A 15,128-nucleotide genomic window follows, 5' to 3' on the forward strand; every position below is an offset into this window, starting at 1 on the left:
GAACTAGTCTGACTCTGCCAAGAAAGAGAGGGCATGATTGTGTCAATTGCCTGGTCAACTCCGTATCCCAGAGTGCCACCATGGTTCTGAGACATGAATCCTTAAGGATTCCTTGAAAACTACCACCAAAACAGAGTTCGCATCTGTGTCCATGGACTGCATCATAAAAACCACAGATCTAGTGCACCCTGGAACAAGAACATGGATCTGAGACACAGATCTTCATGGATCCTCTGGATTTTACATGGTGTCCCACCAAATCTAACACACTCACAGATCATATCCATATTCACATTGCAAATATCATTAATATAGTGCTTTCTGGTACTGCTTTGATGCAAAAGCATGGATCCTTGCCACAGATCCACATGGATATGGATGGTTTTTACACAGAATCTTGCAATTCCATTGTCAAATAAAAACTTGCATCTGTTCCACAACCTGCCCTGGAGAAATCATGCCACAGTGCAAAAGCCTGGATCGTCTTATGTTGAGTTGGATGACTTGCATTCTGCCATTTTAACCAGAAATTAGGGGGGTGCTACTGCTAGCGATGGAAAGCCCTGAGTGTGTGTGCATGTGCAGGGAGGAGGATGTCTGTGTGCATGTCTTGGGAGGTTAGGGGAGCCCCTTATTGAGCACGATGTTTTCTTCATCCTTCATTGGTTGCTTCAGCAAAAAGTCACGTTGACCCACAAAGTTTCTCTGCTTTCCTCAGAAGATATGAGCCTGAACTTTTCTGCTCCTGTCATCCATTTTAGTCCATCATAACTCCTCAGGAGCTTTCTGACTTCAGTGGTTTCTTGCATCTAGGAGGGCTGGATTAAGACAGTCCATTGATATACGTATGGCCTGTGATTGATGGTAGGTTTGAAAGAGTTTTATATAAAAAGTTGTAAGGATTTCTGAGGATCTGTGTCTTGGACCTATGTTTTTGCACCACAAAATGTTGCATCTATCACTTTTCCTGTGTAACCCATGAACACATATGTGAACTTTCATGTGACAGTAAACTCGGGAGGAGGTGGCTCCATGAGGATCTGTGCAGTTCAGACTTTTATGCAAACGTATCTTCTCTGACCCCTTCATGGATCACTGCCTTGTTGTGGCGAAGGGGCTTGCGTAACTCAGTGAAGCCATAAGCTATGCCATGCAGGGCCACCCAAGATGGACAGGTCATGGCAGAGAGTTCTGGCAAAATGTGGTCCACTGGAGAAGGAAATGGCAACCCACTCCAGTATTCTTGCCAAGAAACCCCATGGAACGTATCACAAGGCTAAAAGATATGACGCCGGAAGATGAGCCCCTCAGGTCGGAAGGTGTCCAATATACTACTGGGGGAGAGCAGAGGGAATTTCCAAGTAGCGCCAGAAAGAGTGAAGCAGCTGGGCCAAAGCCGAAAGGACACTCAGCTGTGGATGTGTCTGGTGGTGAAAAGAAAGTCCGATGCTGTAAAGAACAATATTGTTTAGGAACCTGGAATGTCAGATCAATGAATCAAGGGAAGCTGGAGGTGGTCAAACATGAGATGGCAAGATTGAAAATCGATACCTTGGGAATCAGCGAACTAAAATGGACATGCATGGGTGAATTTAATTCAGGTGACCATTATATCTACTACTGTGGGCAAGAATCCCTTAGAAGAAATGGAGTAGCACTCATAGTCAACAAAAGGGTGGGAAAAGCAGTACTGGGGTACAATCTCAAAAACAATAGAATGATCTCAGTACGAATCCAAGACAAACCATTCAACATCACAGTAATTCAAGTTTATGCCCCAACCACTGATGCCGAAGAAGCTGAGGTTGATCGGTTCTATGAAGACCTACAACACCTTCTAGAACTAACACCAAAAAAGATGTCCTCTTCATCATAGGGGATTGGAATGCTAAAGTAGGAAGTCAAGAAAGCACCGGGATAACAGGCAGGCATGGCCTTGGTGTACAAAATGAAGCAGGACAAAAGCTAATAGAGTTTTGCCAAGAGAACACGCTGATCATAGCAAACATTCTTTTCCAACAGCACAAGAGGTGACTCTAGACATGGACATCACCAGATGGTCAATATCGAAACCAGACTGATTATGTCCTTTGCAGCCAAAGATGGAGAAGCTCTATACAGTCAGTCAAAACAAGACCTGGAGCTGACTGTGGCTCAGATCATGAGCTTCTTGTGCAAAATTTCGGCTTCAACTGAAGAACGCAGGGCAAACCACTAAACCATTCAGGTATGACCTAAATCATATCCCTGATGAATATACAGTGGAGGTGAGGAATAGATTTAAGGGATCAGACCTGATAGGCAGAGTGCCTGAGGAACTATGGACGGAGGTCTGTAACATTGTTCAGGAGGCAGCAACTCAATCCATCCCAAAGAAAAAGAAATGCAAGAAAGCAAAGTGGCTGTCTGAGGAGGCTTTACAAGTAGCTGAGGAAAGAAGGGAAGCGAAAAGCAAGGGAGAAAGGGGAAGATATACCCAACTGAATGCAGAGTTCCAGAGAATATCAAGGAGAGTCAAGAAGGCCTTCTTAAATGAACAATGCAAAGAAATCGAGGAAAACAATAGAATGGGAAAGACTAGAGATCTTTTCAAGAAAATCGGAGATCTCAAGGGAACGTTTTGGGCAAAGACTGGCATGATAAAGGAAAAAGAAGGCAGGGACCTAAGAGAAGTAGATGAGATTAAGAAGAGGTGGAAAGAATACACAGAAGAACTATACAGGAAAGATCTTAATGTCCCTGATAGCCATGATAGTGCGGTCACTGAACTTGAGCCGAACATCCTAGAGAGTGAAGTCAAGTGAGCCTTAGGAAGCATTACTAACAACAAAGCTAGCGGAGATGACAGTATTCCAGCTGAGCTATTTAAAATCCTAAAAGATGATGCTGTTAAAGTGCTGCATTCAATATGCCAACAAATCTGGAACACTCAACAGTGGCCACAAGACTGGAAAAGGTCAGTTTACATTCCAATTCCAAAGAAGGGCAATGCCAAAGAGTGTTCAAACTACCGTACAATTGCACTCATTTCACATGCCAGCAAGGTTATGCTCAAAATCCTACAAGCTAGGCTTCAGCAGTATGCGAACCGAGAACTACCGGAAGTACAAGCTGGGTTTCGAAGAGGCAGATGAACTAGAGATCAAATTGCCGACATTAGCTGGATCATGGAGAAAGCAAGAGAATTCCAGAAAAACATCTATTTCTGCTTCATTGACTACGCTAAAGCCTTTGTGTGGATCACAACAAACTGTAGCAAATTCTTAAAAAAGATGGGAGTACCAGACCACCTTACCTGTCTCCTGAGAAACCTGTATGAGGGTCAAGAAGCAACAGTAAGAACCGGACATGGAACAACCGACTGGTTCAAAATTGGGAAAGGAATACGACAAGGCCGTATATTGTCACCGTGCTTATTTAATTTATATGCAGAGTACATAATGAGAAACGCTGGGTTGGATGAATCACAGGTCCTTGGGAGGAAAGCTATGGCAAACCTAGACAGCATAGTAAGAAGCAGAGACATCACCTTGCCGACAAAGATTCGTATAATCAAAGCTATGGTTTTCCCAGTAGCAACGTATGGCTGTGAGAGCTGGACTATAAGGAAGGTTGAGCGCCGAAGAATTGATGCTTTCGAACTGTGGTGCTGGAGAAGACTCTTACGAGTCCCCTGGACTGCAAGGAGGTCAAATCAGTCCATCCTAGAGGAAATCAACCCTGACTGCTCATTGGAAGGACAGATACTGAAGCTGAAGCTCAAATATTTTGGCCACCTAATGCGAAGAGAAAACTCCCTGGAAAAGACCCTGATGCTGGGAAAGATTGAAGGCAAAAGGAGAAGGGGACGGCAGAGGATGAGATGGCTAGATAGCATCACCGATGCAATGAATATGAACTTGAGCACACTCCGGGAGAGAGCGCAGGACAGGAAGGCCTGGCGTGCTATGGTCCACGGGGTCACGAAGAGTCGGACACGACTTAACAACAATCTTCTCTGAAAAAAGCCCTACTGATTCTGATAGAGTTAACCTTCAAGCTAGCTTGCCTGGGATCGCCGTTTTGCTTTAAATTCCTGTTTATTAGTTACGATTTGCATGTGAAAAGTGCCTTTCCTTCAAATAACCACAGGGGTCCAGCAACTGGAACGGGGTAGGGGGCGGGGGCGCTCGCTACGGCCCCGAGGAGGGGGCAGCGCAGGATAGGAGCACAGCGTGTAGCTCCTATCCCGCAGGGTGGGAATGCAGGACGGACGGCAGAGCAAACGGGTCTCCCAGAGCAACGCACCGCCATCGTTATCATCACCGTAGATGGGTAAAGTATAAGGCTAAAATCCTATTAATGTTTGCTCCAGGGCAGTAAAGCCGATTGAAAGCGATGGGCTTTGCTTCCGAATAAACACGGCTAGAATCACGCTGCAAAGCGCTTAAGGTTCCCGATTACCGAGGGCTGGTTCCCTTTCCACGGTCGCTGAAGATGGGTCGCCGCGCTCACGTGTTCGCCTACCTCAACCGTCTCCAGCATGGCGGGGCCCTCCAGATAATGTTGGACTTCAACTCCCATCAGCCCCAGCCAGCATGGCCAATGTCCAGGAATGCTGGGCGTTGTACCCCCAAACCTCGGGAAGGCACTAGGCCGAGGAAAGCTCAGCAAGCTCCGCCCCGCTCCTCGCCCCCTCACAGCGGCCCAGTCGACGACGTGCAGGTCCCTCCGCCCGCCCCTCACTGGCCGCCAGAGGCGCCTCTGCGGCCCCGCCCTCCTCCGAAGGCCCCTCGCGACGAGCCGCTCCGCCCTGGCGCGCGTGCGCAGAAATCAGCCAGGCGCGAGCTGCCTCCTCCACCTGGGCACGGTCTGCGCGGAGGCGGGCGGGGTGCGTATGCGGCCGAGCTGGTAGCGGCGCGGCCTGTCTGGGCCTTCGGGACGGGAGCGAGCGAGGACGGAGGAAGGATGCGGCGGAGCTCGGGGCCTGGCCGGGGGGCGCCGCCAATGCCTCCGCCGCTGCTGTTGCTGCTGCTGCTACAGGGGGCGGCTGGGGAGCCGTGCGCCGCCTCCTCGCCTTGCTCTTGCCGGCGAGGAGCGTTGGACTGTAGCCGCCTCCGTCTGCCCGGCCGGAGTTTGGAACCGGGCCTGCTCTCGCCGTGGCCTCCCAGCACCACCGCGCTGTGAGTACCGCTCACGACTGTCTCCACAGCGGGGCTGTGAGGCTTCACCTGGCTGGCTGTATCAGGGGAGGTGGGGGGGGTCTCCGCCCCGTCGACACGGCAGGTGGTGCTCACACTCCCCCAGTGGCAGAGTTGTTGTTCTTTACGATCATGGAGGGGAAAGGGTCTACCTGGGGGTTTTGTAGCCTGGGCTGGGGGCGAAAAGTGAGTGGTGAGGTTCTATATGTTGACGCTGAAGGGAAGGCCGAGATAGATGATCATATGGACCCTCAGTGCTTCTGCTGACGGTGCCGGGTCACAATATCTCAAAACAATGGGAGCCGTTTGGATGCCCTCTTCTCTTCCTCTGAAGAGCTCTCCTCTGACTCTTCAGTTAGTCAGTTGATTGTTGTGTTCACCAGACGGTGGGGGTCATGTGCGACTCCCTTGTTCGAAGGGTTCCAGACGGTGCTGGATCTACTTCAAGCATGCAGCAAAATAGTTTGCCTGCCGATTTGTGTTGTGTCATCTATAACTCCTTGGAACCTTTCACACAACCTCGTTGCAGTTGGTCTATATAAACAAAGTTATATGGCTCAAGGCCTTCCACAGTCCATATAACAGTCAGCAGGTGGGCAGGGGATGGCATTGATTGTCTGAAACTGGCCTTGGTGAATCAGTGGTATGTTCTGTTTACTTTTGCTGGATTAAAAATATTCTAAAACTAAGAGCACTTTCTGTAAAGTTTTGCATATTGGCCAAGCATCCATGGTAAGGGGTATATCCATCAATGTTACTTTAAGGTGATGTATTTCAAGGCTGCCAGACAGGGAAATGCTTGCAGTGTCATCAAGGGGTGTCTATGTGTGCCCTGAGAAATTCTGTATTATGCTTATTTGATCAGTAGCTGGATAAAGAACAGGAAGCAGAGAGTAGGAATAAATGGATAGTTTTCACAATGGAGGGAAGTAAGAAGTCTGGTCCCCCAAACCAGTGATTTTTAACTTGTTTGTTGATGATCTGGAGATAGTGGTTGACAACGATGTGACCAAATTTGTAGATGTAACCAAATTATTCAGGGTAGTAAAAACAAAAATTATGATCACCTCCAAAAGGGTCTGTCCGAACTGGGGGAATGGGCAAATGTCATTCAGTGTAAGTGCTGTACACTGGAGCAAAAAACCCCCTAACTTCACATAAAAGGAAGAGCCTTGCGGCACCTGAAAGACTAACAGATTTATTATTAGCTTTCATGGACCAGGTGGTCTGCAGTCCATGAAAGTTCATGCCATAATAATTCTTTTAGTCTTTAAGTTGTGACAGACTAACATGACTACCACTCTGGAAGTAACTGTACATAAACACTGTTGGAGTTTGTACTGGTGGAGACTGACCAGGAGTTAGTCTTGGAGTCATGGTGGGTAACTCAGTGAAAACATCAGTCCACAGTATGTGACAGCTGTGAAAAAGGTGAATTCCACATTGAGGATCATTAGGAAAGGGATTGAAAATAAAGTCAGTATTATAAGGCCTCTATACAAATCTGTGGTGCAACCACATTTGGAATACTGTGTACAGTTCTGGTCAGCAAACCTTAAAAAGGATATTGTAGAGCTGGAAAAGGTACAGAAAAAAGCTGCCAAAATAATTAGGGGCTGGAGCAACTCCCCAACGAGGATAGTTACAATGTTTGTTGCTTTTTTTTCTTTTTTCTTTTTTAAGAAATGAGGGGGGAACATGATATACATGTATAAAATTATGTATGCCTTGGAGAAAGTGGGCAAAGAGTTTTCTCTGTTTCTCACAAATACTAGAACCTGGACTCATCCAATGAAGCTAAATGGTGAGAGATTTAGGACATACAAGAGGAAGTACTTCTTTGCACAGCATGTGGTTTTGCAGTTCACATCCTCAAGTTGTGATGAAGGTTACCAACTTTAGATGGCTTTAAAAGGGCTTAGATGGATTCATGGAGGATAATGCTTTCAGTGGCTACTAGCCATGATGGCTATATGCTAACTCCAGGATCAGAGGCAGCATGCCTCTGAATACAGTTTCTAGGGAGTAGTGTGAGAGAAGGCTATTGCTCTGGTGTCTCATAGGTGTCTGGTTGGCCACTGTGGGAACAGTATGCTAGACTAGGTAGCCCTTCGGTTTGATCCATTGTGGATCAAATTGTATATATTGATATATTGTGGTTTTAATGTTCTGAATATTTTAAATTGTTTTATTGTGTGTTGCTTGGATTTAATTTTTGTGAACCGCCCAGAGAGCTTCGGCTATTGGGCTGTATAGAAATGAAATGAAATAAATAAATAATCCAGCGTGGCTAGCAGCCACTGAAGCTGGAGAGGGGACTAGATAGCTACTGTGGTATTCTCCACTGAGTAGACCACTATATCATTGACCTTTTCAGATATGTTCCTTTTGCCTGTTAGTTGGCTCACTGAAAATATTTGGACAGATATTAGTTAGTGGCATTTTAGATGTGGGATGTCTTAGAGAAAGCTATCAGTCTGTATTATGATTTCTTCTTTCCTTCTAAAATTTTTGGTAAAGTGTCTTGAGCTGTATATATATATGCGTTGTTCATTGGGTCCTTCCATTTCTGTGATTCTTAGTTCAACCTTTTTAAGAGTGTGGCTTTTGGTTTCTGAAAGGCAAATCTTAGGACAGTTCCTCATAGAAATATTTGACTTCGTTCCTTTTCAGAGTGTCCGTCTATACTGCAAACTTGTATGGTTCAGTTTTATGTCAGTTTAGCTGTCATGACCTCCTCCAACGAATCCCTGAGGTTGTAGTTTGGTGCAGGTATTACACATTTGTCTGTAAGAAGACTCCTTGCCCCCTCTTCTTAGAACTACAATTCCCAGTGTTCTTTGTGGAGGGGAATGGCTGTTAAAGATGTCTAGGATTGTAGTGTTGTCTTACATGGGGAGGATTTGGTGGGCGCATTTGTGTTATAAAGAAGCCATGTGGATGGCTAAAGGAATCCTATGCTGTGCTATCCAATTGTTGAATACATGGAATAACTAGTGTTTCCAAATTACATACAAGAGATGAGTACAACAGGGTAGGGTGTGCAGATTTACATATTTGTATTATGTTTCAAATCTATCGTGAAAGTAAGCTGTCAGTATTAGAATCCTTTCTGCAGGGTAGTTGTTGATTCTGTGTCAGATGATATTCTCTAGTCATTGGTCATGAGCCTAGGGCTGATTCTGACCTTTCCTCGTTGGCTTAATGCCAAGTACTTCAATTATGAGAGTACTTAACCTGCTTCCTAATAGTGTTACTTCTACTGCCACTGAGGAAGGCAATTGCTAATTAAGTGACTTCAGGTATCCTGGACATATTACTCAAGCCAGGGCGCTGTGATTTTTGTCATGTCTCTATAAACTTGGACAAGACAGCAGAGGGTGGACTAAAGTAGCCTTTAAAAAGTCTTGTGGCACTTTAAAGAGTAACAGATTTAATCTGGCAAAAGGTTTTGTAGACTTGAGCTTGCTTTGTCAAGATGCATGAAGTGTTCTCCTCAGTTGGCAGATGATATATACACACATGAGTAAAGAGAGAGAAAATTGTAAACAATGGGGTCTGTGACATTTCTGTGCAAAGCTCAAATGTATACAAGTTCAGATGTATATTATTTGCATAGAAATGTCAAAGATCTGTTGCATTTCATGCCCTTTTGGACCCACTGTTTATAATTTTTCTCCTCTATACCTGTGTGTATGCACAAGACAATTTGTTGTGTTTCCTTGCAGCAGACGAATGTGTCCCTCTAAATAAAAGATCTGTAACATTGTCTTTTCTAACAATATTTAATTTCCTTTTGTAGAAATGTCCTAAGTGCAAAAAAAAAGAAAGAAAAAGTTTAAGCCCTAATTACACTCCAATAAAGATAATGACTATGAAATGTATGTGATCATTTAGTGCAGTCTAATCTAAATCTACCATTTATTGATACTTCTGAATAGGATATCTTGCCCCATGATCCTATGCATGTTTACTTGAAGAAAACCTTGCTGAGTTCAGTGGAAATTGCTCCTATGAAAGAGTGTGTAGGATTGGAGCCAGAAGTGCACAGTATGAGAGAGATTTTTTGCTGCTTGCTTGAGTAAATCTGTTGAACAGCTGCTAGCTGCTCTTTTAACTTTAATTGAAAAAAATGTGTTGGCTTTTAAAGCTTTAGGAAAGTGCCATCATTGCTAATGGTTCCCACTCTCAGAAAATGCCACTAAGCATGGGCTTTATTTAATCAAGATAAGGGAGGTACGTCATGTGGCATCTAGCTTTTCAAATTGTGTAATGAATTTGAGACTTTGTTCTGTTGTGTAAGACTATATACTAAACAGCCCATAGGTGGAAATAAGTGGTTTAAGACTATACCTCCAGAAAAGATGCTGTGATACATGTAATCTGATACTTGGGGAATGAGGTAGTCTCATTAAATTGATACCACTTATCATTTAAAGTGATATTCTACCAATGCATTTCACTCAAAGGGTGCCCTGTTGAACAAATCAGGATTTACCTCAGGGTAAACATGCCTAGATTAGGCTGCATGTGTTGTAATACTCACAAGGACGTAGCTATTTTTATTTGCATGGTGGTTTTACTAGGATGTGAGCTGAAAAGTCACCTATGTGAATAGGTGAAACTTTTTTCACATCTTTGAAACTTTTTAGAGAGATCACATCTTGAATACCTGTACTCTTTAGAATATACCAATTTCAATTGTTAAATAGTTTTGACTTGTTTCTGTTTCTGTATCTAATCTTTTGTTTTAGTGTACATTTGTATATATCATTGAAACCTGTTGTTCAGTTGTTATATGGATGCTCTGAGATCCTCTGATTCTTGATTCATTTTTTAAAATAAAAAAACTGTTTCATATCTGAACATGCTTGTTCAATGATACCTCATTTTCAATAGCTGGCGGATTACTGTATTTCACGGTATACCTTAGCATCTTTAAAAACAATACCGTGAATGATTTTTTTTTTTTTTAAGTCATGGTTCAGACATTCATGGGTTTCAACTTCTGAACTAGTTAACAATAGGGATGTCTGTCATGGCTAAATCCAGCCATTTTAGGGCCCAACAGAACCTCCCCTCTCCCCGGCTCGGCTTGCCTTTGTGATCCGAGCCAGGGATCTGTTCCCCAAATCCAAGAACTTTATTGGGGGGGGGGGTTCCCCCACTGTAAACCCCGCTGTAAATAACATTTCTGCAAATTACAGCTGTAATTTGTGCAAGTTACTTCCACAATTTGTGCAAAGTACAACTGTACACTGTAAATTACAAGTGTAATTTGTGGAAATGGGGTTCACGGCGGGGTGGGGGAGAACTTCTTGCCCTGCCACTATGCAGCCTTCGCTATCTTCCTGCCCTTATTAGCCACCAGCCTGGAGAGCCCCCGTGCATCAGAAAGGTAAGATGATGGGCTCCCCAGGCTAGGGGCTGATGGTAGCAGGGAGAGAGGGAACAGTGGCGTGGCGGTGGGAGGATGAGAGGGGTTTACTATGGTGAAAGCTTGCTGAGCTCCACCCCCCAAATGGATTCCTCTGACATCACTAATTAACAATGGAACAAATTTGCAGGTTAGTGTGTGTAGGTTTACAGCCTCACATAGTAGCAGTGAGATACGTAAATTCAATTTGGGATGAAAAATGAACTGTTTTTAAAGTAAAACTGTCAGTGTCATAATTCTCTTAAGTAAAACTATAGTGCAGCCATATTTCATTTTTTTCTCTTCCCTTCACATCCTTTTTTCCTTGTGTGTCATGTATCCTTAGACTGTGATCTTGCAGTCAGGGAATGTTGTTTTACTGAGTGCATGTAGGCTGCTCGGGGAGCCTTTTTTGGCTGAAGACTAGGGGGAAAGGTTTTAAATAAATAAATAAATATTGTGTATAGTTCTGGTTGCCCCATTTCAAAACAAATACCACAGCTACTAAATGGCAACCAAAATGATCCAAGGATTGGAGGACCTTTCCTACTACAAAGGACTAATGTGTTTGTGGCCAAGATGAATGCGTGGGGGGAGGGCATTATAGAAGTTTGCTAATGTATTGATGATATGGAGAAACAGGACAGAGATGTTTCACTCCAGACCATTTATACACTTATAAAATGAGCAGCAGCATTTTCAGAAGAGACAAAGAAAGTACTGTTTTGCACATCCAGGGGCTGACAAATTTGTTCATTATGGTAAATACCCTACCTCACCCCCTTGTTCTTCATCTGACCTTTAAGCTAGGGAGGTGGAAATGGGGCTGTTCCTGCAGCCACATTGTGTTTCTGGGGTGCTCAGAGCATGATGTCAGCTTAGCATAATGTCAGAGACAAGACTCTGTCCCTCCCCAATGTTACCATGGGGTGCAGATTCATCATGACAGAAACTTTTAATGGCTACCAAGGCCAGCCAAATTGTTGTGCACATCATACAGTTAACTTGTGGAAGCTATACGATGTGGAAATGTTTATTAAAAATATTTATGTTCCATTCTTCCAGTGTATTTGCAGTGCTCAGGTGGCTTACAACTGTTTAAAAAACAATAACATCTGGTAGAAACTAAACTATTAACACCAACAGAAGTAAACAATGTAAAAAGAAGTGTAGTAGATTTATTAGTTTAAAATTAATTATTTTCCATGGGGTTTTATTAGTATTTTCTGTATAATCATTATGTTTTAAATTGTATGCCTAAAGAAATTTATTTATGAGGCATTTAATAAATAATAAAATAAGCCAACCTACAAAACAGAGAGGCAGCCACAAAGGAATCCTAAACCCAGCAGGTCAAGCATCTGCCGGAATTAAAATAAATAAATAAGCGAGGTAGAGAAAAGCAAGGAAAGAGATGGCTGAAGAGACCTTGTGAGACAGAAAAGAAAGGAAAGACAGGGCAAAAGAGATCTCCAAGGTAGAGAGTCCCACAATCTAGGCACAGCCACAGAGAAGGCCCTCTCCAACGTCCAAAGTAGTTGTTCCTTGGCCACCATTCAGACATCTAAGATCAGTGGATCTTAAGGAGTGGCAGGCTGGTATGGGAGTGATGGTTCATCGAGTATCATGAGTCCAAATTATTTAGGGCTTTAAAGTTATTTGCCAATACTCTGAATTGTGTCCAGAAGTGAATTGGCAACCAGTGCAGCTAGTGTAAAATACGTATAACATGCTCACATGGGCAAGCAAGTTAAGCAACTGTGTGAGTTTAGCAACAGGGCAAGGTAGCCAGGGCAGTCAGCTCTTTCCTCCCTATTCTGTACTCACAGTAAGTAACTGTAAATAACTAAATATAAATAATTTCCCCACCTTGTCATAGTAAACAACTTAAGTTTTCTAGGGAAAACTCACCCAAATAAAAAAAACAATTATCAAGGTAGGAAGCCAGCAGGGGCTATCCAGTGTATTGCACTGAATGCCACATGTACAACTATCTGCCTGCTGGACAGAAGTTGTGGGTGTGTGCTTGGTGTAATGTGCTCCTGGCTCTCAGGGAACAAGTTTGTTCCCTTGAGGCCAAGGTTGCTGACCTAGAGAGGCAGAGAGGTTGGTGGATGAGACCTTCGGGGACTTATTAGCTGTGTCTCACTCTCAGTGTGACAGCTCCTCTGCTGTCACGGAGAATGCAGGTCTCAAGGACGGAGGGTATCATTTTGAGGAAGAGGGAAATTATGTCTTAGAAGGGACTCATTCCTCAGAAGACAAATAAACACTCTCTCGTACCAAGGATGTGCCTCTAGGAGGAGGGGGGCTTGTGGTAGTGGAGGTTTGATCGTTAGACACATAGACAGCTGGGTTTGTGCTGGGTGTGTAGACCGCATGGTGAATTGCTTGCCTGGTGCAAAGGTTGCGGATATCACGCGATGTCTAGATAGCCTAGTAGTGCTGGGATGGAGTCAGTGGACATGATCCATGTTGGTACCAGCAATGTGGGAAAATGTAGTTGTGAGATCTTGGAAGCCAAATTTAGGTTGCTAAGTAGGAGGTTGAAATCAAGGACCACCAAGGTGGCTTTTTCTGAAATGCTACCTGTTCCACATGCAGGGCCAGCTAGACAGGCGAAGCTGAGGAGTCATAGAATCATAGGGTTGGAAGGGGCCTACAAGACCATCAAGTCCAACCCCCTGCTCAATGCAGGAATCCAAGTCAAAGCATCCCTGACAGATGGCTGTCCAGATTCATCTTGAATGCCTCCAGTGTGGGAGAGCCCACTATCTTCCTAGGTAATTGGTTCCACTGCCGTATTACTCTTAACGGTCAGGAAGAATCTGGCTTCCTGTAACTTGAGCCTGTTATTCCGTGTCCTGCACTCTGGGATGATCAAGAAGAGATCCTGGCCTTCCTCTCTGTGCCAACCTTTATCTCAATGTGTGGATGAGACACTGGTTTAGGGAGGAGGGATTCAGATTTGTTAGGCACTGGGGAACATTTTGGGATAAACTGGGCCCGTACAAGAGGGACAGACTCCACTTGAACCAAAATGGAACCAGACTGCTGGTGCTAAACATAAAAAGGGCAGCAGAGTAGCTTTTAACTAAATTCTGGGGGAAAGCTGACAGGAGCTGGGAAGCATCCAGTTCGGGTAAAATCATCCCAAAGGGATGAAGATGAAAATGTTTTTGATTGCCCAAATGTAGAAGGGGAGGAAATAGGCCAGGAGTACATGGTAGAACATAATAGCCAATCAAAGGGGCCAGCGTCCCATAGCAAAAGATGAACATGCCAGAGACATCTGGGGAGGGACACTGTGTGTAGGGGTTTCTATGCAAATGCTAGATGCCTCCAAGCCAAAATGGGAGAGTTCAAGTGCTTAGTTTTAAAGGAGAACTTTGATGTAGTGGGCATTACAGAAACCTGGTGGAACGGAGAGAACCAGTGGGATATGGTCATCTCTGGATATATATTTTGTAGGAAGGACAGGGAAGGGCGTACTCGAGGAGGTGTTGCCCTGTATGTCAAAGAGGGCATAGTGTCAAGCAGACTAGAACACCTAAAAGGGATAGGCTCTTACACAGAAGTGCTGTAGGTGACAATACCCGGCTCCAAAACTAATTTAGTGCTAGGAACATGCTGTTGTTCCCCAGACCAGAACGCTGAGAGTGACCTTGAGATGGAAAACAAAATCAGGCAGTTCTCCAAACAAGGAAATGTTCTAATAATGGGTGACTTCAATTACCCCCACATTGAATGTATAAATGCATATTCCACTCACGACAAAGAGGTTAAATTTCTCAGTGCCCTAAACAATTGTGCCCTAGAACAGGTTGTCATGAAACCGACCAGAGTGAAGGTGATCTTGGATTTAATCCTAAATGGTGTCATCCAGGACCTAGTACGAGATGCAAATGTTGTTGAACCAATTGGAAACAGTGGCCACAGTGCTAATCAGATTTAAACATATTTAAGTGCAAAATTGCCCCGTAAGTCCAACACAGTCACATTTGACTTCAAAAGAGGAAACGTCTCTTAAATGAGGGAACTGGTGAAAAGGAAACTAAAAGGGGGGAGTCAAGAGGATGAAATCCCTTCAAAATGCTTGGAGATTACTCAAAACCACAGTAATAGAAGGCCAGCTGAAATGTATACCATGGGTTAGGAAAAGTAGCACCAAGTCCAAGAGGATATGGTGCTCGTTAACCATGCTGGTTAACATTAAGCATTAAGGGAGCTATTAGAGAAATGAGAGTTTCCTCTCATGGAAATGGAAGTCTTGCCCAAGTGAGGAAAACAAAAGACAGCACAAGTGTGCACAAAGGCGATGCAAGCAGACAATAAGAGATGCAAAACAAAAACAAAAAAACATTTTGAAGAGCATAACGCTACCAATATCAAGGCCAACAATAAAGAATTCTTTAAATATATCAGAAGCAGAAAAACAGCTAGGGAGGCAGTTGGACCACTGGATGACAATGGAGTTAAAGGAGCACTGAAGGAGGACAAGGAGATTGCAGAGAAGCTGAATGAATTCTTTT

The 15,128-nt window shown here is 44.1% G+C and overlaps 1 protein-coding gene across 2 annotated transcripts in view; it reads left to right on the forward strand.

Moving 5' to 3' along the window:
- The first annotated feature begins 4,802 nt into the window (after window positions 1-4,802).
- Window positions 4,803-15,128, forward strand: part of LRIG2 (leucine rich repeats and immunoglobulin like domains 2) — a 61,969-nt gene continuing 51,643 nt past the window's right edge. Inside the window, exon 1 of one of the 2 annotated variants that reach the window (XM_084853475.1) lies at window positions 4,803-5,162. In XM_084853475.1, coding sequence (XP_084709601.1) covers window positions 4,948-5,162 — 215 coding nt within the window. In that variant the 5' untranslated portion in view covers window positions 4,803-4,947. The remainder of the gene's footprint in view (window positions 5,163-15,128) is intronic. The other variant, XM_084853474.1, reaches the window with a different exon arrangement.

Source organism: Heloderma suspectum, chromosome 4, assembly GCF_057233095.1.
Source record: "Heloderma suspectum isolate Gila_16-S chromosome 4, 16-S_ref, whole genome shotgun sequence".
NCBI classification, from domain to species: domain Eukaryota; kingdom Metazoa; phylum Chordata; class Lepidosauria; order Squamata; family Helodermatidae; genus Heloderma; species Heloderma suspectum.